The sequence below is a fragment of the Metarhizium album genome (genome assembly GCF_000804445.1).
Source record: "Metarhizium album ARSEF 1941 chromosome Unknown scaffold_9, whole genome shotgun sequence".
In the NCBI taxonomy this organism is placed as follows: Eukaryota; Fungi; Ascomycota; class Sordariomycetes; order Hypocreales; family Clavicipitaceae; genus Metarhizium; species Metarhizium album.
Genome location: NW_024467583.1, coordinates 458,813 through 479,435, shown reverse-complemented (window position 1 = coordinate 479,435; position 20,623 = coordinate 458,813). Strand labels below are relative to the sequence as shown.

The following is a 20,623-nucleotide window of genomic DNA, read 5'->3' as shown; positions in this document are numbered from 1 at the left end:
TCAAATTCGCAGGGAACTGAATAGTCGGCAGCGCAAGACAGGCCGGACCTCTTCGAGTGGTTCACCCAACTGAGCTTCGCATTTGGATACCTTAAGTTACTTGGACCTGGACAGGTACTTTCCGCACCGTTGGTTGGCCATCCCTCTCTCGCTGGAGTAGCACACGTCAACTCTCACACCCGCACACGTTGCCCCCCACCCACCTTCCGCCCACGGCGTGCCGTCGCCGTCGCCTTCCTCCTCGCGCGGCGGCGCCTCCCCCCCTCTCCTTCAATTGTTCCGTCAAATTACCTTTGTCCCGCCAACTTCCCAGAAGCAACACCAGGCCTTAACCATCGCCCGGAAACAACTGCTTTGGCATTTGTTGAGCATTACCCCCCCCCCCCGGCATGGATGTCGAAATGACTTCAGGCGATGCTGGTCAACAGCATTCACGCCCACAGCAATCCGAGTCTCCTGCCAAAGCATCCCCTCCCGCTCCCAGTAATGCGGGTAGCAACGCAGCGAACCAAATGAGCTTTAGAAGGTACGCACATATTGCGCACCCACACTTGTGATAGTCGTGAACCAGCGCTGACGGATACACCTTCTATACAGGCAACGAGCGTCACGAGCATGTGAGGTAAGTGTCCGTGGTTGGTTGCGTCGCGTTCCGTCGTGCTGTGCCCTGCCACAGCTCCACGAGCCGAGGCAAAAAAAAAAAAAAGAACGAAGCACCCCACGCTTCCTGATTTCATGGCAACGTGATTCGATGCTGACCATCCACTCGTTTTATCAGACCTGCCATGCACGAAAGGTGAATAATTGTCAACCTTGGCTCTCTTTGCGAACGCATTGTCCCGACATGCTAAATCTCTTTTCCTGCTCAGGTTCGATGTGACGCTGCCAGTCTCGGCGTCCCTTGCACGAACTGTGTGGCATTTCAGATCGAATGCCGTATCCCGACCCCTAAACGGAAAAAGGCCCAAAATGCTGGCAGTCAGACAACTAAAGATTCCGATAGGTATTGCATGTCCTTGTTGTTGTACCTAGCAAAGTCTCCGCTAACCCCTATTTCTTCATTGCTCCCAGTGACCGAGAAGCCACAGATGACCGGCCGCATCAGACCACCGCAGGCAGCGCCTCGTCCTTTCTACGACCGCCGACTGTATCCCACACATCAGACGGAACTCCTTCATCGTCCATGACTGAAGCACAAGTCCGACAAGAAGAGGTCGACAGCGGAACATACCTGAATCTGGTCATGAAACCCAAGTTCACTCGTGCTCCCATCACGGAAGCCGGCCGAGTGGCTTTCCTTGGCGAATCCTCAAACTTGACATTACTTGTACACGACCGCCAGGGATCATCAGATGTCGTGCACTATCCGCTGCCTGAAAATATACGAGGCTCACGGGCTAGGCTCACAGAGCTAGATATTGTTGAGATTGAAATCTTACATCAGAGAGGAGCATTCCTTCTCCCTCCTCGGTCGCTCTGCGACGAACTCATCGAGGCATACTTCAAGTGGGTTCACCCCATCGTCCCTGTTATCAACCGCACTCGCTTTATGCGGCAGTATAGAGACCCCAAGAATCCCCCTTCACTTCTCCTTCTCCAAGCTGTCCTATTAGCCGGCTCGCGGGTTTGCACCAATGCCCAACTTATGGATGCCAACGGGTCTACGACTCCTGCAGCGTTGACATTCTACAAACGTGCAAAGGCACTGTACGATGCAAACTACGAAGATGACCGTGTCACTATTGTTCAATCGCTGCTGCTCATGGGCTGGTATTGGGAAGGCCCTGAAGATGTCACCAAAAATGTTTTCTACTGGAGTCGTGTAGCCACAATTGTTGCTCAAGGGTCCGGCATGCACCGGAGCGTCGAGCAGTCTCAACTAAGCACGTCTGACAAACGACTATGGAAGAGGATATGGTGGACTCTGTTCACCCGTGATAGATCTGTGGCTGTTGCTCTCGGTCGGCCCGTCCACATCAATCTTGACGACTCTGACGTGGAAATGCTGACAGAAGACGACTTTATCGAGGATGAGACGGACCGGGCCAGTGATTTCCAGCCTGACCCTATTCATGTACAATTTTTTTTGCAGTATGTCAAATTGTGCGAGATCATGGGACTGGTCTTGTCTCAACAATACTCGGTTGCTTCCAAGGGACGTCAAAGGAATGCCATCGATTTAACTCATAGCGACATGGCCTTAGCCGACTGGCTTCAAAATTGCCCCAAGATCGTCTACTGGGAGATGCCTCGCCATCACTTCTGGTCTGCTCTGCTTCATTCAAATTACTATACGACGCTCTGTCTCCTGCACCGCGCGCACATGCCTCCTAGCGGCTCAAGAAGCTTTCCGGACGACTCGCCCTACCCATCTCGTAATATCGCTTTCCAAGCTGCAGCAATGATTACATCTATTGTCGAAAATCTCGCCGCACATAAGGAGTTACGTTACTGCCCGGCATTCATTGTCTACAGCCTGTTCTCAGCTCTTATCATGCATGTGTACCAGATGAGGTCTCCTGTCCCTTCAATCCAACAAGTTACTCAGGATAGACTGAGAAGCTGCATGCAGGCAATGAAGGAAGTATCGCGAGTCTGGCTTGTCGGAAAGATGGTCTACACTCTTTTTGAATCCATTATTGGCAATAAAATGTTAGAAGAACGCCTTCAAAAGGCAGGTGGGAAGCGCCATCGGAAAATGCAGCAGAGTCTGACCCAATTGGAGCAGCAGAGTAAAGCTCAAGATGTTCCGAAGAGGAAGTATGATGACATGGCCATTGATTTCACCGCAAATGCCCCGACACCCCAGGAATCGTACGAGCGCTCTAGGCCTCAAACACCAAGCACTATAAAGCCGGAAACTACGTCGGCCATGCAACCGCCGACTGTCTCCTCTCCCAATAGTCGACTTAGTGTGGCAGATACATTTATGGGAGGAACCAATTCGCGACCTGAGACCAGACCTGCAACTCCATTTAATCCCTCTTTTTCAGTTCCGGCTACGCCCCCAGATCTCTACCTCGTTACCAGAAACTCGCCAAATATATCTCAGTCACTTTGGGAAAATTTCCAACCTGATCAACTATTCCCCGAAAGTTCCAGCATGCCTGCTTTCCCTAACGTATCCCCGACACAAACACACCACGATCTGATGGCGCAGATGACGCCTAGCAGCATGTCTCAAAGCCAAGGGAGCAACCAGTTTCAGGCCAGGGGTCAAGGGCAAGGAAACGGTGGCATACCCATGCAAGGCTTTCATGCACCCGCCGGCGTGTGGCAAACCAATTTGGACGGCGGCGTGCATGACGGACAAAGTCCAGACAGCTGGAGCACAAGCTCAGCTCAAGGGCAACCTGCGCCTACGACATTGAACGTGGAAGATTGGTAAGTCGACTGCGCCTCTGTTCCTGACAGCATTTCCTCGCCGTCGCCTCGCCGTCTTTTCTTCTTGTCTCGCTGCGTCTCCCTTCCGTCGTAGACAGCTAATTCAGTACGCAGGTTTCAATTCTTTGGCATCAACGGCGACTCCAGCAATTTGAATCTCGATGTGTCCCTGAGCTGAGTCGGAAGCTGAGGCTGGATAGCCACGTTACTGCTTCGATCACCCTACGGAAGCTCACTTTTCGTTTCCGGCTCCGTCAAGCTTTGAACCATCGAGGACCTGATATTTGGGCCTTGTATGAGGGTCAGGCCATTGTGTATGGACGACGATTTCTATCATAACAGGTCTAGCAAGACATCTCCCCGTACCCGATGTTGTCAGCAGGCTAGGCGGATATGTTCGAGGATAAGTTTCAATTCTGGGCCACAGTCGCGCAATCAACTGATTAAATCGGTGAACCGACCGAATATATATGGGCCTTATCGTCATTATGCTCACCGAAGTCGGAAGAGGCAGCGCATGATATCTAAATATTGCAGCCCATACAAGCTTTCTTCTTCCACTTCTTCTTGGATGGATATGCTGCCGTGATCTGGACAGAAATTGCAATCTGGCATTATGTTTGGCCAGATGGGCCAGGCTTGACTCAAGATACTATTGGTGTTCCTCGACACCTTGTTGAAAATGTACTCACATTTGTAGTCAAGCTGGCATGTATTGATCACACGAAAATGCACACAGACGGGGTGTTCTGAGCTTCTGATAATGAAATGTTGGATCTGTTGTTTATCGGATGTGACGGTCTAAATCTCATTATGTACTTCAATGTGTGTATCCCTGCCAGGGGGGCAACAGGCTGCCAGCTTTTCCTGGCTGAAATATCGGCAGCTATTGCCCTCGTCATTTTCTTTCCCCCGGTATATATATATCTAGGCAAACGTGAGACGAAGCAGTGTATTGGATTCGACTTGTCCAGCGCTCTCTAAAGTTGTGTGACCAGCTAGGCTAGGGTAAACAGAGTGACTGGCCCCACTCTACTGTAAGTTTTGGAACTCCCCACTTCACTGGTGCCTCTGAAGGGCCGCACCACCACTAGTGGCACGGCTTCTTCGTCATTGCGTGTCCTCTTAGCTCCCAATCAATCATGACGGACGGCACGTTATGAACATTCACCAATACGTTCAAGCCAAGCTTCGGTCAATCTTCACCGGCTCTTACTCTTTGGTCTGTCAGGCTATCCTCCGACTGCAGCATTCGCGACACCTCCAGTCTGGCGCTTGTGTTAAGAGGGACCTGATGCGAAGCTGCAACAACGCTACCGGCGAGGTGCTGTCGCTGCGTTCGTGGTCATCATGACTGACCAAGGCAATCTAGCGAGATCCCAAACCGACTTGACATCGTCTTCTGTTTCAGCATCATCCCATGATTCAGTCACGAACATTGCCCGACCCCGGAATCGTCGCGTCGAGACTATAGACCAGACGCACCGGCCTTCAATAGCAACTGGTATTACGAAGAGCAGTGGAACTTCATATCCTTCGCAAAGCGGCACGCATCAGGAAACAACCACCCCCCGGACGTTGGAAAGATATCAGGAAGATGTCACTTTGAATCAAGGCCCAACCGGAGGCGATATTACGCAATTTCTTGGAGATTCTTTGACGCACGGCTGGACCTCAATTCAAATGTTTGCTTCGACATGGCTTTCAAGCGTCGACAATTCTTCCAAAGGAATTCGGTCGTCAAAACTTCATCCACCCCACCTACGCAGTCTCCGATCAAAAACATGGGGACCATCGCCACCATCAGGAGAACAAATGAGTACCGATGTTGGAGTGCGATCCCTGGTCAAGACACAGGATGCTCTGAAAGCTGGAAAAACGGTGAGGGTATTGGATAGTCATGAGGGGGTGAATGGTGGTCTAGGCGTTGCCGGAAAACAGAAGTGCCGTACTTCGGATGAGATCCGTCCCTTGAACCCGGAACCTGAGGAGCATCTGGCTTACGTCCACAAGGTTGAACCGAACGACACTTACGCCGGTATAATACTTCGATATAAATGCCGGGAAGATATTTTCCGGAAATCCAACGGTCTTTGGTCTCGAGACAGCGTTCAGATGCGTAAGTGGCTAGTCATCCCTGTGGATGCTTGTGAGATAAAAGGACGCCCGTGTGATCCACCGTCGTGGTTCAACAATTACGAGGGAGATTTCTTGGTGCGGAATCCGGCTGCAACTGGGGAGTCTTCGTCTGCAGCCGATGGGTCCCATGGAGGAAATTTCAATGTGCCAACTGAACCTTCTCACATGGACGCGAAGCTGGAACAAACCGAATATCTCCCCTGGTCCCATGTTCGCTGGGTACAGGTCGATTCATTCAGACATCCGGTTGAGATCGTACGGGTGGCACGACAAACTCTGGGGTACTTTCCACCGCGGCGGAAAAAGAGTATCAGGACTGAATCATCAATGTCCACTCCAAGACAGAGCTCAGATTTGTCGAGCGTCGCTCCACATTCCAATGAGCGCCCTTCCACTCGTCGACTAAGCGCGATCAATGGCCGTGCTCCGATTCCCGGCACGCCGATGTCTTCCAAAAGTGGGCCTGGCGGTGAATTAACCGACAGCCGGCCTGCATGGATGCGACGACCAGGTGGCGTGGGCCCGATGGGCAGAAGTGTGAGAGAACCTGGGCCGGTTACAGATTACTTTAACTCTTGGACGAGGAAACACATTCCAGGTCTTGATATGGAATCCTTACCTTCAATGTCCATCATGGGCTCCGAGACTGCAAATTTCGGGTTTGGGCAAGGTGCAAGTGGCATTGTCGAAAGCCCATTCGAAGACGGCAGAAATGCGTCATCTATCTCTCGGCAGGTTACTGGTCTAGATAGGGCAGCAGCGGCGGTTGAGCATTGGCTACGTGGAGCATTAACCAAGCGGCCTAGTACACCGTTGCTGGGAGGTCGGTTGCGGCCACTTGGCTTATCCCCGGATCCATGTGACACCGATCTAATCGAATTGACTTATACGGCAAGTGATGACGGCAAGCCAGTAAACGACGTTTCGCTCAGCTTGTTGGACTCAGGACACCTCGTGGCGACGGGGATGGCCGACAGTGGCCCAAGGATTCAAGGCAGGAACAACTTCGGCGCTGGTGGTAGGGCAGCTCGAAAAAAGGACGATTGAATGGGTCAGCAGCCCGACAGTCGTCGCCTCGATGACGCTCGGCCTATTTCCTATATTACTGGCGCGAGAAGTTTCGGGCTTAAGCATGTATATTTGTACAAAAAAAGCCATACCATTGCGCACGCTGGCTTATTTGTTTTCCCGGCTCCTTCTGGCTGGTCGTTTTTTTTCCCCTCTTGGATCTATAAGGAGTCGACGATAAACAGAGTCCGGAGCTTCTTAGCGACCTGCGTTCGTTACCCGGTGGAGTTCTGATATGAGAAGGAAGCATTTACAAAGCCGAATTGCTACTTTGGCTCCTATTGATATAATCGATCGGGTGTTTCTTTTGTTCTGGTCGAATGGTACATGAGAGAAACAAGGGCTGTGCATGCTTAGATGGATCTGAGCCAGAGACGCAACCTCTGAAATCAAGCATTATTAGGGCGAGCAGTTGAAATATCGTGCTTCTCCACATGCAAGCCACGTTACGTGCCAATTGCAGCATATATAGAGGCTGTCTACTGCGCCACTAAATTGAAAGACTACTTGCTTACAGAAGGTGACAGTAATTCCGAAGTACGTACGCCTTGCTAGTATTAACTACGAACTTTAGAGGAAGAGTGGACAGGGGAGGTTCCTCTACTTCCTTTTTACGTGCAGCTATATACTCTCTGTCCCTGACGTGCATCCGAAGTATCCGACGAGGCGCGGCCACAGAGCTTGTATAAACTCGAGCTTGCTGGCTCGAATCCATAACATAAAGATGGTTAAGAGAGAGAAGAGAGAAAAGAAAAAGTTTCTTTACCTTCTCTTACTATTTAGCTGTATACTCTTCTTCCCTAGTATATATCTCAAGAGGTTCTAATAAGGTCTAAACACAAGACCTAGCATAGACCCAAGCTTATTAGCCTAAGCCTATAAAATAGGCAAGCTTGTAGAAGAGAAGGCTAGTTTCATACAAGTAGTAGTGACACAAGAGCTAGTCAGGCTGCATAAATAGAAGCTTGTAGCCGTAAGTACCTTGTGGAAAAACCAAGAGCCTCTAATACTCAAGTGTGTTATACGTTAAATTGAGCTTGATGATGCTTTACCCCCTTTTCCCACAATGCTGTGAGATAAGCCCTTGTCACACTGGCATCATGCTATGATGGCAGTGAAGCAATATCGCGTTCTCAAGACGCACCAGTCGATTCGAAATATGAACGCACCACTCTTTCTCCGAGGCGAAACAATTCTCAAAACACGTTGGATTTGCATACCAACGCCGAAACTCCCTACTGATAAAAGGGTGCCTAGCATGAGGCATCAATGACCCTGAAACCCCGTTCAAAATCTATGGCAAGTCAAATCGGTCAGGAAGAACGATGGGTGCAACTAAGCTCCAGATGTACAGCCCATAACACACCCAGGCGCTGACTATCTTGATCCAACTCGCCGCATAGGTGCGGCCCACAGTGGCGAAATCGCGACGACCCCTGGTGCTCTCCTCATACTGCATAGTTAACAAGGTTGCTACCCAGGCCGTAGCGAGGAAGAAGATGATATGGAAGACAGTATAGCTGTACTGGGTTCGAGAACGCTCGTCATCATGCGGTATGGTCTCCTCCGAAACACTGTCATCATCTGAAAGGAGGGCATCAGCCGGTAAACTACCCTCTTCAACGGCCCGGCGCAGCGCCTCTGCCCTCATCTCTCGTCTGGCACTTGGCTGTTGAGTGACCAGGCCGTGTTCATCATCGTCAGGTAAACGTACTCCACCCACACCGCCCCCGAGACCCAGACTCTGTGTAGCTGCACGAGTGGTTGTATATGCTACTGTTAGCATTGTCACGATGGCGCCGATCACGACAGAAGTTGTCCTGGTACCCTGTGCTCGGATCAGTGGGTTGCAGTGCTTGTCGTCAGGTTCCATTGATACGGCAGACATCGTCAGGTAGGTGCAGTACACTGAGACCATGGCAGCCTGCGCGAGGCCAGCTTTCGGATTGAATTCCTGCACCTTTCCATTGACGGAAATGAAAGAGACGGCCAGCCAGAAAAGAAGGTTCATCGTGATGACGGCTTGGTTCATGTGGCAGTCTCCCTGAGCAAAGAAAATGTACTGAACCACAGTCATCGCGATGGACCCAAGGTACATCCCAAGAGTGGATCCAATAAGCACGAACCTCCAGAATCTAGAATCCGTATCCTCGATCTGCCCCAGACAATATTCAGCCCATGTATGTGCCAAGTCAACAAGAAGGACTAGACCGAGGACCAAAAACAACATGGCGCACACCAGAGAAACATAGTTTCCCCAGAATATGAAGAACTCATTTGGTATCAGGAAGGAAACAATAATGAGGGCTAGCCACACGATGACTTTGGGGCCCCAATAACCATTCTGAACGGCCGCACGAGGATGTTTAGAAGATGTTACTCCGAAAAGCATGCCAGCGAGGACAATGTGGAAGAGACCGAGAGCGAAATTGATTCGGTGGACGGCAAGCCAGCCATAGCAGTCTCCATTTGGACAATTGATCTTGACGTAGTCGAGTGCCAGGTGTTGTAGTTTTTCAATTACCCAGGGTGTTAGCATTATCCAAGCTAGAATTGAATTCACCAAGAGAAGGAGAGCGTAGGCGATACGGGTAGCGACACTGCAGGGCATTTCTCATCAGCTGATATCCTTTCGAATATAGTACGCCAAGCCAAGCAAGCAAAAAGATCCTGCGCATGGTGGAAAGAAGAGACTTGATTATCGTACCTATTGCCGCACTTCCCGCAGGCACTACAGACCATGGAGCAGGTGGCGGCACCGCAGCAGCTTGCAGCAAAAGAAAGCACCTAGCAGAGAAAAGTGAGTCAGCCTGTCAACTGATATCGATAGCGAAGGACAGGGACGCGGAGGACAGGGACAAATATCGTACAGTGCTCATGCTGGGGACTGCGAGCAGAGGGAGAGAGAGTATCGCGCCCATTGTGGTGTCGTCGCCAAGGCTTGGAAGTCCACGACGAGGCTTCTGATATCGCAAGATGCGCGAGCGCAATGTACAGATTATTATAGGCGCAAGTGGCTCACAGACGAATAAGAAGTATGAAGATACTATATTAGGTGACGGAACACCGGGATCAGGGCGAAGAGCGTAAACAGATGATGGCGTGCCAAGTGAAGGTTGTCGTCCTTGTCGCAGGCGAGACAATGACGTGGGGACGTGGATTACGTAAGGCTCGGTCGTAGTAAGGGTAGTCACGGAATACTCCGTTCTCCGTCCCACCTCCCCTCCATCAAAACTCTGTACGAGTTGTCTTTGACCGCCGTGCATTATCCGCCCAAAAATAAGCTTTCCTGATTTGAGCGACCAAGCTGAACCTCCTTGAGGAATCTTCACCGTGGCGGAATTGCAACCATTCGTGTTGTAGGCCTTGCTCCCTTCCAAACGTCTGATGCGTCGCTTCTTGTCTCCAAACCATCGACAAGGTCGCCGTCTGAACCCTCTCCTTTCGGCTGGTTGATGCCCGGCTCGCCTTCTGCTCACGGCACCGCTGCCCAGCCATGGGTCAACACCAGCAACTGCGGCGAGCTCGCCTCATTGCGAGTGTGGCTGCTACAACCATCTCCCTGGCATGTGGCACCAACGTAAGTGCTGCATCTGCCTCTTCCTTGGAGTTCTCCCAACGTGAATGAGACTTCCGCTTGTGTGCTACTACTGTAGTCATGCCGAGCGTACCGCTTGGCTGGTTGATCTTCTACTCTCTCATGCTATGTTGAGCTAACACGCCTCCTCTCCTCTCTTGTCATCATAGTACGTCTATTCGGCCTGGGCTCCGCAGTTTGCCGAGAAGCTTAAGCTATCGGCTACTCAGAGCAATCTCGTCGGTCAATTCGGGAACCTAGGCATGTACTCTCTCGGTGTTCCTGTAGGCATGCTAGTCGACAGACGTGGCCCTCGCCCTTTCGTTCTCTTGGGTGCTTTTCTCTTGGTTGTGGGATACTTTCCCTTGCACACGGCCTACGACAGGGCGTCGGGATCTGTTGCAGCTCTTTGTTTCTCTTCCTTTCTGACTGGCCTTGGTAGTTGCATGGCATTTGCCGCTGCTGTCAAGACGTCGGCGCTTAACTGGCCAGGTCACCGGGGAACGGCAACAGCATTTCCGCTGGCGGCTTTTGGCCTCAGCGCCTTCTTCTTCTCATTTCTCGGTGCCATTTTGTTCCCTGGTGATCCTAGTGCTTTCCTTAAGCTGCTTTCTGTCGGAACAGCTGGCTTGACTTTGATGGGCTTCTTTTACCTGAAAGTGTATCCGCATTCGAACTACCGAGTTGTTTACCATGAGGAGGGACGTCGATCCTCCTCTCAGTCAGCTCGTTTTCGACCATCGTGTAGCCAATCCACTTCTCACAGTACTCGCTCCTCTGAAGAACCCGGTACGTCGAATACAGACCCTACAAACATCAACGTGGCCTCAATTTCCATCCTCTCCGGCCCAACACACCCTTCCAACAGTCTTAGCTCGAGCAGCAATCCTCCCCATAACGATGCTGAAGAAGATGCTGTTGATGAGACCTCATCTTTGATGTCATCGACAGCCTCAGAGACTGTAGAGAATGTGGTGGCGAGTAGTATTGATACCGATCGATCCCATCGAATAGACATACGTGGCTTCCGCCTCTTGCGCAACCAGACTTTTTGGCTCTTGTTTACCATCATGGCCATTTTATCTGGTGTAGGACTCATGACCATTAAGTATGCTTCACCTCCGCCCTGTCCCTTTTTTTCTTCTTTGCATCTTTCATTCTCCTCCTCCGTTGCGGAATTAGCCTTGCTTTGGGAAGCCTTGAGCTCACCACCTTTCAAAATCCTCGTTCCCGGCTGACTATTCCTAGCAATATTGGAAATAATGTTAATGCTCTGTGGAAGCGATACGACGGATCGGTAACAGAAGACTTTCTTGTCCACCGTCAACAAATACATGTATCCATCTTGTCTGTCTGTAGCTTTGTGGGCCGGCTGCTGAGTGGTGAGTCTAACCCGTAATGATGGCGCAGCACATTTCCATTGTCCGTCTAGCCACGCTGCTGATGGAAAAGGTGGAATTCTCGGGCGTTATCTTTATTTTGCTTGTTAGCAACTGCTTGACCTTACACTTACGTATTCCTAACCGCCCACCATCTCTCTGGTTACTTGTTCCCCCCTAACTTCGCCAAGAACAACATGCCATGTAAAGAAGTATTTACTAATGCATATCGATCCAGGCGTTGGGTCGGACTTTCTGGTCAAGTCACTTCATGCCAGCCGTGTCTGGTGTCTGTTTGTGGCGTCCGTCGTATTTCTCGCGGCTCAGGTTTGCGCGTTGAACATCGAAAACCCCCGCCTGTTGGGCTTTGTTTCAGGTCTCTCCGGGCTTGGATACGGATTTCTCTTTGGAGTATTTCCATCTCTCGTCACAGAAGCTTTTGGAATTCGTGGATTGAGCCAGAATTGGGGCTTCATGACTTTGGCGCCAGTCATTTCGTCGAACATATTCAATCTCTTTTACGGGCTAGTGTTGGATTCTCACAGCGTCTTCGACCCCAGTGGCGAACGTTCCTGTCACAATGGCCTGGAATGCTATCGTGCGGCATACTGGGCAACTCTGATATCTTGTATCCTTGGGATTGTCTTCACGCTTCGGACGGTGCAACATGAACGCATCGTATTAGCTAGTGAGAAAAAAAAGGACATTGCTGAGGATTGAAGCCAGCAATTTGATATCCTGCTGGACAAGGCTTCTGGAGGCGGAGACGACACTTTAGGACAGTGTAGGAGTGTTTGCTTAGGTGTATTTTATTATTTATGTCTCTAGTGACAGCTACCCAGAGACACTTGCCGGTAAAATTATGACCTGGTATCCAACCCGGTAGCCTTACAGGCGGCGAAAATATGAATTCATTCCTCCGATGTACCCCAGAGAAAACGCCTAGCAATGCGTCATGTGGAAGATAAAATAGAGGACCATGTGTGTAAATGTAGCAGCAAAGAAAAAGCTCCTTCTATACATATATGCTGATAATGTGTAGAAGGAAAGCAGAAAGGACTTCAAAGCAGCTATGATAAAATTGGTGATTAGGTAAAATCATTGCTTCAATGTGTCGTGATGTCGCCAAACTCGTCCAAACCTTTTGTGGCCATCAAGCGAGAGCTGTAAGATGCAGGATGGATTGGATACCCAAGATTAAGTCCAATTTGATACTCTGTTCCGCAGGACAAAAAGTGCGCGAAAACGACGTGAAGGTAGGTACCGTAGACCTCTCCAGTTGATGGACAGTCGCAGTTTTGACCATCACAGGATTTCGTTTCGGTTCCGGCCTCCCTCTGTACTCCCTTCAAACATTGCCCCAAATCCGGCAATAGACCAAGAATCTGCTGTGGAGTGCAGAATTACCAACCATGCAGCAATGACATTTACTAAGTAGTGCAACATGTAGGCGTGCGAAACACCATATACAGCAGCACAAAATGCGGTACCGAATAGGAGGACACTTGTAACATGTCGCAACCGGCTTGTAACCTGCGGTACCATTTTGCCGGTGGTTAAATTCTCTACCAGTAGCATGAAAGGCATGATAGACAGTACGTTGTGGTGTGAGGAAAAAGGCGTGAGCCAATGCACGGCAAGATTTCGTATCCACACAGCGAGGATTGGGAGGTTGATGGGCAAGACCCACATCATCAAGAGCAGTATGGAGTGAACATAGCGGTAGTAGTTCGAACTTGACGTTGAATCGGCTAGATGTGAAAGGCGATGAGCGCGAACAGTCGTGAACAGCTGAACAAGGCACGCAACGAGGTATGCAAACTGGTAAGGGATAAAGGTTGAGACAAGGAATAGGAGAACAGCTGTAGAAACCATGCGCCGCCTTGGTGTAGAGGGCACCAGGACTTGCGAGGCAATTCCTTTGTGGCTGGCTGTTTCTGTCCTAGGGCCATTGGTGAAAAAGGCGTATAATATGCCGAGAGTTCGGGTAAGGCCAAGCACAATGTAGTGCAGTACAGCGCATACTCCGATGCAGACGAGTCCGATAAGGGGGACGAGCAAGCAGAATGACGGGTTCTCGGTGCCAATGAGAAGCTCGTTCCTATGAAATGCATTCAAATGTCGCTTGCTCCACAGCAGGCCGGGAATAAGCCTCGAGGTGCCTTCCGGTGAGACCGCAAGAAGAGTCAAAGAGATGAGAAGTAAAGGGACTGATCGCCGGAGGGAGAGATCCAAAGCTTCTGAGAATGGAATGAAGATGCCTGTTTGGTCATAGACCCGAAATTGCTTCCTCAAAACTAAGGTCACAATGAGTAGCGGAAATGCTGCAAAAACTGTCCTGTAACGCATATACAGTTTCCCGAGACTTCCAGGCACATCGATCCGCAGCCTGGCCACGAGTACGGAGTCGCATGACGGGTCGGCCCAAATTTGGAGCCCCAGACCGCTGTCACTGCTTTTAGGTTCCAGAGGTGGAGGTACATAGGGTGCAATTCCATGCAAACTAATATGTGCATGCCTGGCACCAACGAAGTACTTTGATTCATACGGCTTGTCCAAATATTGCCTGACAATCGGAGTGTAGAGATGGCGCTTGCTCTGGCACTGCAGAGGGGCCAGGTCCAAGTGGAAGGCAAGGAGACTTGAGGTTATGGCGGGAAATTGAACCTCAACTGCCATTGGTCGATCCGATGGTAATGAAAATGACAAGCCAAACATCGCGATGTGCGAGAAGCTGCTCCGATATGCTTTCTGAATCGAGTCCCGCTCGCTGAATTCAGTAATGACAAACCCCGGAGTTTGTGAGGTGGCTCTATCCACGACAGCGATGAAATTGTACTCCCACAAGTCCTGTAAATCGTATTGAAGGTACGAAAATGGACGGATTGGGCTTTCCCCTTCGAGATAGAATGGATACCGAATCGATGTTGTGGAAGCTGGTAGTAGAATGACATCGGAAGCTGTGTTCTTGCAAGCAAGTCTTGCCTCGCTACCTCCTGGTATAGTCGTCGGATATGAGTTGTGCATAGTAGCTGAGCCAACTTCCCCGGGAGAAACAGTACAGACAAGGACCTCAAGCGAACCGTTCTTCTCTGCGTCAACTAGTGAAGAGTCTGTCAATAGCGAAAACCGCTTAGGAACAGACGTCTCCTGTGGAGGAATAGGTAACAGATGGACTACTGGGTCGCGTTGATTGCCTAGATGATCCAGAATCAAACGATCGCCAACGGGGACAATGCGGCTTGACTCCGCATCCAGGGTCAGCCGAACGGTTTCGTCCTTCAAAGCTATCGACTTTTCTGTGGCTGCTTCTAGGCCTGATAAGAATCGTCGTCTAAAGAGTTGCATTCTTTGAGCTCGGGGTTTGGTCTGTGAGGCGCGGTTTGAATCGACAATGTCATATAATGCTTTGGCAACGACTTTGCGGAATTGGTCGCACCAAAGAATAGCTTGGTGATCCATGCTCGTCCAAACAGTTGGGATTCCAGTAGTAAAAACAGTGAAACCATGAGTTTCCGGGACCAGAGGCTCCACGCTTGCGTAGTCTGAAGGTACAACAGTGTCCAAAGTTCCGCCTGCGATAGAAATGAGGGTAACATGCCACAGCGGATTATTATTGGCCCACTTCTGTGCGTACGCATCTCTCCAGTAGGCATTGATTTCATCGTAGATTTGCACAATTTGACCATCGAAGGTAACTGGTGGCCGAGAATGAGGGGCGGACATGGTAATTATAGTGTTGATGGAATTTGCCTGGTAGTTTGACTGCACTAGCATTGCACGAGCAACGACACCGCCCATTGAGTGACCAAGAATCACGACTGAAGTTGGATCGGGTAGTTGGGAGTCACGAATGGCTCGCTGAGGATCCGAGTAAAGAGACAAAATGTAGCGGATTGCTTCGTTGAGATACTCTGCCTGGTCAAGTAAGGTCTGGCCATGGAACGCGGTGATGTCTTCATTGAAATCGACGGTAAAGAAGTCCAAGTTTCGCACTCCCGAATCCATGGAGCGTCCGTCATGTTGCAGGGTGTCATAAAAGTACGTAGCTGCTTCTGCTGCGATTGGTCGAACTTGTTTATAGCTACCAGCATTACCAGGGATGAAGAGTATTGGTATGCCACGTAGCTGCGTCACGGGCGGTTAGCACACTAGGCTTTATTCGGTACCATAGGCATTGGAATCCATCAATTGCAACTTTATTCTAACTTCTTACCTTAGCTTCATCGTCTACGCCTTGTTCACGGTAAAGATACAGCGAATATTTGGTCGCAAAACGGGTATGTTCCGTATCGAAATCGTTGAAGTGAATGTAAGAGGGTCTCATGTAAGACATGCGGCACCCCTTGGGTTCGACTTGATAGCTAATGAGTGACTTCAATATAGCGGCCAAGAGCATGATGCCGGTACCCGCTGTGAGAAGAACGAGGAAGGAGACAGCGCCGGCGCGTCGACTTCCTTTGGTTTGAGGGAGCCCAGAAGATGACTTTCGCAGAGCCATGGTTGAAGCAGCCGGTATAAACGGGCGTGAAAAGGTTGGCGTGACCGATGAGGGTATCTCTGCATGTCCGTTACGGTTACTGCTGCGCTTCCATTCGAACTCGGTTGGCCCATTGCCTGCCTTGCTGGCTGAACGTGATCTTGATTGCGGGCGGCGGGCTATGGCTTCGGTAGCGGCTACGTCGGGAGTGCAGGACTGTTCGTCACCATCGTCGGTCGAATCGGCAGAGCGGCTGGTCATGGAGGTGAGCTCTGATGGGGCGTAAACGCTGAGAGGAGAACGAGCGGCAATTGGGAAAAGGTTGCGCGAGGGTTGCACGAAGTGAACGGCAGAACTGGGCAAAACGGCTAACTTTAGCAGCAGAGACAGCGCCAATGAGGACCAAGCGAGGGCTGACAAGGAGAGTAGGGAGAACGCAATATTGTTAAAGCCAGCGACGATTATGTAGAGAGGTAGGATTACTGTCGTCGTCGTCTTCTTCGCAGGAGTGAAAGGGATGGCAAGGCATGCCGGCTTCAAGCCAAAACCGCCAACGTGTGTGGGTTGAGACGGACTATGGATCTGGGTGAGTGGACGGAGGACGGAGAGCTGGAAGTCAACTGGTACAGTCAGAGAGGCTGCCGGGAGAGAGAGCCAGGCTCAGGGCCAGCTGCACGGGGGCAGTGGGCCTGAACTACCCTAAGCACCGAGATACCTACCTACTTAGGTAGGTACTTGAGTAAAAGTACTCCGTACTTTTACGTAGTACTACATTTCCCAATGCAGGTACTTCCTTGACAGGTATCAGCGGCTTTCGTACCCAGCAGAATAGCTGCGCCATGGCTCCTTAGCCACCGCTTCGGAACCTTACTTTACTTAAGTACTTAGGTACTTAAGGTAAGTACTTAGGTACTTAAGGTAAGTAAGTAGGTACTTACTCAAGAACTTGCCTAAGTACTAAGTAACTTAGGTACTTGCTTAAGTAAGTAGCACTTAGCACTCAGTCACAGACAAATGTGCTTTCTTAGTTGCATTGAGAACTTACTTAAGTACCTAGGTACTTAGTACTTAACTGAGTAAGTACTTAAGTTAGTCCTGGTTCTCCAGTTGACATTTGTATCTTAACCCTCAGCGACTGGGCGAGCCACTTTTACTCGCACGCGTGCTCGACACGTCAACTCAACGTCTTCTCTCGTCAATGCTTTATGCATTGCTAGCATCGAAAAGAATACCACACCCTCTCTTTTTGAGTTGTAGTATTCTCTTTAGATCTTCAACTTGGTTCTACGAAGGAGAGAGCCCAGAGCTCAAATGGCGCTTCCAGATTCAACCCAAAAGATCCTGCCAGGTTCGACAAGCTTATGAGCAATGGCAGCTACAATCAAACCCATCGAGGGACGAAGTGTAAGCATTCCCAAACCCATGGCCTTCTTCTTTTTTTGCTCTAGTATCGCAAGACTGACTTTTATTCATCTCTTGCCCTTTAGATTCATCTAATACAATCTGGTCAGGTCATTGTAGACCTATGTTCTGTCGTAAAGGAGTTAGTAGAAAACAGCCTTGATGCCGGGGCCAACGTTATAGGTATGTATGTCTTTCCAACGGCGGCAAACTACACTTCTCAACAGATTACTTTCGTCTTGTGAACCCAAAAGACAGCAGTGATATATACAGCGACGCCATGCTGACGCGGCGAGCTCGAAACATTAGATGTGCGCTTCAAAAACCAAGGCCTGGATTTGATTGAAGTACAAGACAACGGCTCGGGCATATGCCCTGCCAATTATCCTTCTATTGCCTTAAAGCACCATACATCGAAACTATCCTCATACTCTGATATTGCCTCCTTGACGACTTTTGGATTCAGAGGGGAGGCTCTAGCATCTTTATGTGCTCTGTCGGTGGTAACAATCACCACTTGCCTTGAATCCGACGTTCCGAAGGGCTGCAAACTCGACTTCGAAATCTCGGGCAAACTCGCAAGCACAACAGTGGTAGCATCCCAGAAAGGAACTACAGTGTCGGTTGAAAAGCTGTTTCACAATTTGCCTGTGCGTCGACGGGAGCTAGAGCGCAATATAAAAAGAGAATGGCATAAAGTCATTGCCTTACTGAATCAATACGCTTGCATTCAGACCAATCTCAAATTCTCTGTATTTCAGCAGCCTACGAAGGGGAAGCGCATCCTATTATTTTCCACCAAAAATAACCCCACTACTCGTGAGAATATTATCAATATATTCGGGTCCAAGGCTATGTCTACTCTCGTCTCCTTGGATCTTCTGCTAGAAATGCACTCACCAAATGCCGGTCGAGACTTGCGGGGGATCCTTCAAATCGATAAAGAGTCCAGGCAGGTGCGCGTCCTCGGCCATGTTTCACGTCCAATGCACGAGGACGGCAAACAAGCACCAGATCGGCAGATGTTCTTCGTTAACGGAAGACCCTGTTGCCTACCACAATTTGCCAAGACATTTAATGAAGTTTATAAAAACTACAATATGTCTCGGTCACCATTCATCTTCGCCAATATTCAGCTCGACACAAATACATATGATGTGAACGTCAGTCCTGACAAGAGGAGCATCCTTCTTCATGATCAGAGTATGTTGCTCGATCGTCTTCGATCATCTCTGGTGAGCCTGTTCGACAGTCATGAGTATCAACTGCCTACAACTCAAAGTCTCGCCCCAGAGACCCGAAGCAATCCAGTGTCTGTCGGTACGGATATGCAGTCAGTATCTCTATTTAGAGAAAACCGTCTTCGTGTCTCCAAACCCGAGCTTTCCACGGTTTCTCATGGCGAACAAGATAGTCACTCCCGATCTAAACTCAACGCTGACCTAACAAAGGAGAAGTCATCAGGAGTGGCAATACAGAAAGCGCAGAGCTCCTCAGAGGGGAGAGCAAGAACCAATATCACATCAGGATCTCTTACCACATGGCTTGAGAATGTTGCGAACCCACCGTCAATTTCGAACTCCGCTGATCGAAATGCACATTTCGAAAGGAACCAGCCTAACATAAGTTCACTTACCTCTAATCGAAGGCCAGCATTGAACGACTCAGATACGGAGGGGCCCCCGCAAAGCGAATCCACGAGGAGCGTATTTGCCGAGGCCGATACAGTTCCAAAGAAAGGAGTGGTGGAGGACCACGGAACCAATTCCCACAACGTCAGTGAAGGCTTATTGGATTCAAGAAGTCCAGCAGCACCCTCTCGGAATGCGAACTCTGGAGTAACATCACCATCTTCCGGTCACACAAATGAACATGGCGAATCTGTGCGGCTTGGCCTGGAGAAGAGGCGGCACGAGGGAGTGGCACCGCAAACTCCAGAAAAATCATATTCTTCTCACCCGCAAATATCAAATCGCACTACAGAATTGTCGGATTTTTGTGAACTTCAAGGTGGAATTGCCCAACTGACTTATACATCCGAACCCAACAATGCTGGAGATGCCATACTTGGCGACAGCTTTCATTCCCAGGAAATGGCCAAAGGCATTACGGACAACCTACAAGACGCTAGACTTGTAGTGTCAAGCTCCAGCAAACCACAAACTAATGAAGACAAGCCCATTCGCCAATTTATTTCTCACCAAAATGATAAAGATAACGTGGCTCAAGGGGATAACAATGAGAGCCCTGGTAGACTTTCAAGTCGTAGAACCAGAGTGCTGGAAGCTGGGCTCCGCAACAAGTTTGCGACAGTCCAACATTCGCAAATCATACGAGCAACTGAAATCACGTTGGCGTCCCTTTCCCGCTCTTTGTTGGCATCTTTGGTTGAAAATATTCCAGGCTCAGTTGAGGAGAGGGTAGCAGATATCACTGCTCCAGACGCCGAATCAAAGCTTCCCCTGATTATAGCGAAAGATGACTTTTCGAAGATGAGAGTGGTTGGTCAATTCAATTTAGGGTTCATCATCGCAGTGCGCCCGAAATCTCACTGGCATGCATGTCATGAGATTGGTGACACGGATGAGCTCTTTATAATCGATCAACATGCTTCGGACGAAAAATTTAATTTTGAACGACTACAAGCGGATACCGTGATTCAGTCACAGCGACTTGTCTACCCCAAAACGCTCCAACTGACGGCCCTAGAGGAGGAAGTTGTTCTCGAGAACCTACCAGCCCTGGAGGCCAACGGTTTCAAGATTCAAGTTGATTCCACAGGAGCCTCGTCAGTCGGGGCGCGTTGCCAGCTCTTGGCGTTACCCTTGAGCCGCGAGGTGGTCTTTACTCTTAACGATCTGGAGGAACTGATTGCCTTGCTTGCTGAGAGCCCCCCAGGATCACGACACATTCCCAGACCATCGAGAGTGCGGAAAATGTTCGCAATGAGGGCATGTCGGAGCAGTATCATGATTGGTAAAGCTTTAACTTTAAGCCAAATGTACCTTTTGTTAAGACACATGGGTGAACTAGAAAAGCCGTGGAATTGCCCACATGGACGGCCGACAATGCGTCACCTCTGCTCTTTGCGAACCTGGGACAGGGCAATATGGGTGGCCGATTCGCATGGTGTTCCTACCGCAGAATCATGGCTCTCGTACAGTATGGACATTTGACTGGTAGCAACAGCCCTCA

At 49.9% G+C, this 20,623-nt stretch overlaps 5 protein-coding genes across 5 annotated transcripts; 3 read left to right on the top strand and 2 right to left on the bottom strand.

Annotated features, from left to right (window-relative positions):
• Nucleotides 1-401: 401 nt before the first annotated feature.
• MAM_04250 (Ctf1 transcription factor) lies at nt 402-3,562 on the top strand (the record flags this gene model as incomplete). Its single annotated transcript, XM_040823048.1, has 4 exons — nt 402-526; nt 598-622; nt 1,004-3,384; nt 3,499-3,562. The coding sequence occupies 4 exons, from the start codon at nt 402-404 to the stop codon at nt 3,560-3,562; spliced, it is 2,595 nt and encodes an 864-aa protein (XP_040678927.1).
• A 1,172-nt stretch (nt 3,563-4,734) lies between these two features.
• MAM_04249 (uncharacterized protein) lies at nt 4,735-6,570 on the top strand (the record flags this gene model as incomplete). Its single annotated transcript, XM_040823047.1, has 1 exon — nt 4,735-6,570. One exon carries the CDS (start codon nt 4,735-4,737, stop codon nt 6,568-6,570), a length of 1,836 nt encoding a protein of 611 aa, XP_040678926.1.
• Nucleotides 6,571-7,885: 1,315 nt separating this feature from the next.
• Nucleotides 7,886-9,130, bottom strand: MAM_04248 (TMS membrane protein/tumor differentially expressed protein; the record flags this gene model as incomplete). The annotated part of the gene is made up of 1 exon (XM_040823046.1): nt 7,886-9,130. The coding sequence occupies one exon, from the start codon at nt 9,128-9,130 to the stop codon at nt 7,886-7,888; it is 1,245 nt and encodes a 414-aa protein (XP_040678925.1).
• Nucleotides 9,131-11,556: 2,426 nt separating this feature from the next.
• Nucleotides 11,557-16,288, bottom strand: MAM_04247 (GPI inositol-deacylase; the record flags this gene model as incomplete). The annotated part of the gene is made up of 3 exons (XM_040823045.1): nt 11,557-11,640; nt 13,090-15,675; nt 15,764-16,288. 3 exons carry the CDS (start codon nt 16,286-16,288, stop codon nt 11,557-11,559), a joined length of 3,195 nt encoding a protein of 1,064 aa, XP_040678924.1.
• A 1,107-nt stretch (nt 16,289-17,395) lies between these two features.
• MAM_04246 (Post Meiotic Segregation 2) lies at nt 17,396-20,408 on the top strand (the record flags this gene model as incomplete). Its single annotated transcript, XM_040823044.1, has 4 exons — nt 17,396-17,431; nt 17,539-17,611; nt 17,738-20,216; nt 20,327-20,408. The coding sequence occupies 4 exons, from the start codon at nt 17,396-17,398 to the stop codon at nt 20,406-20,408; spliced, it is 2,670 nt and encodes an 889-aa protein (XP_040678923.1).
• Nucleotides 20,409-20,623: the final 215 nt, after the last annotated feature.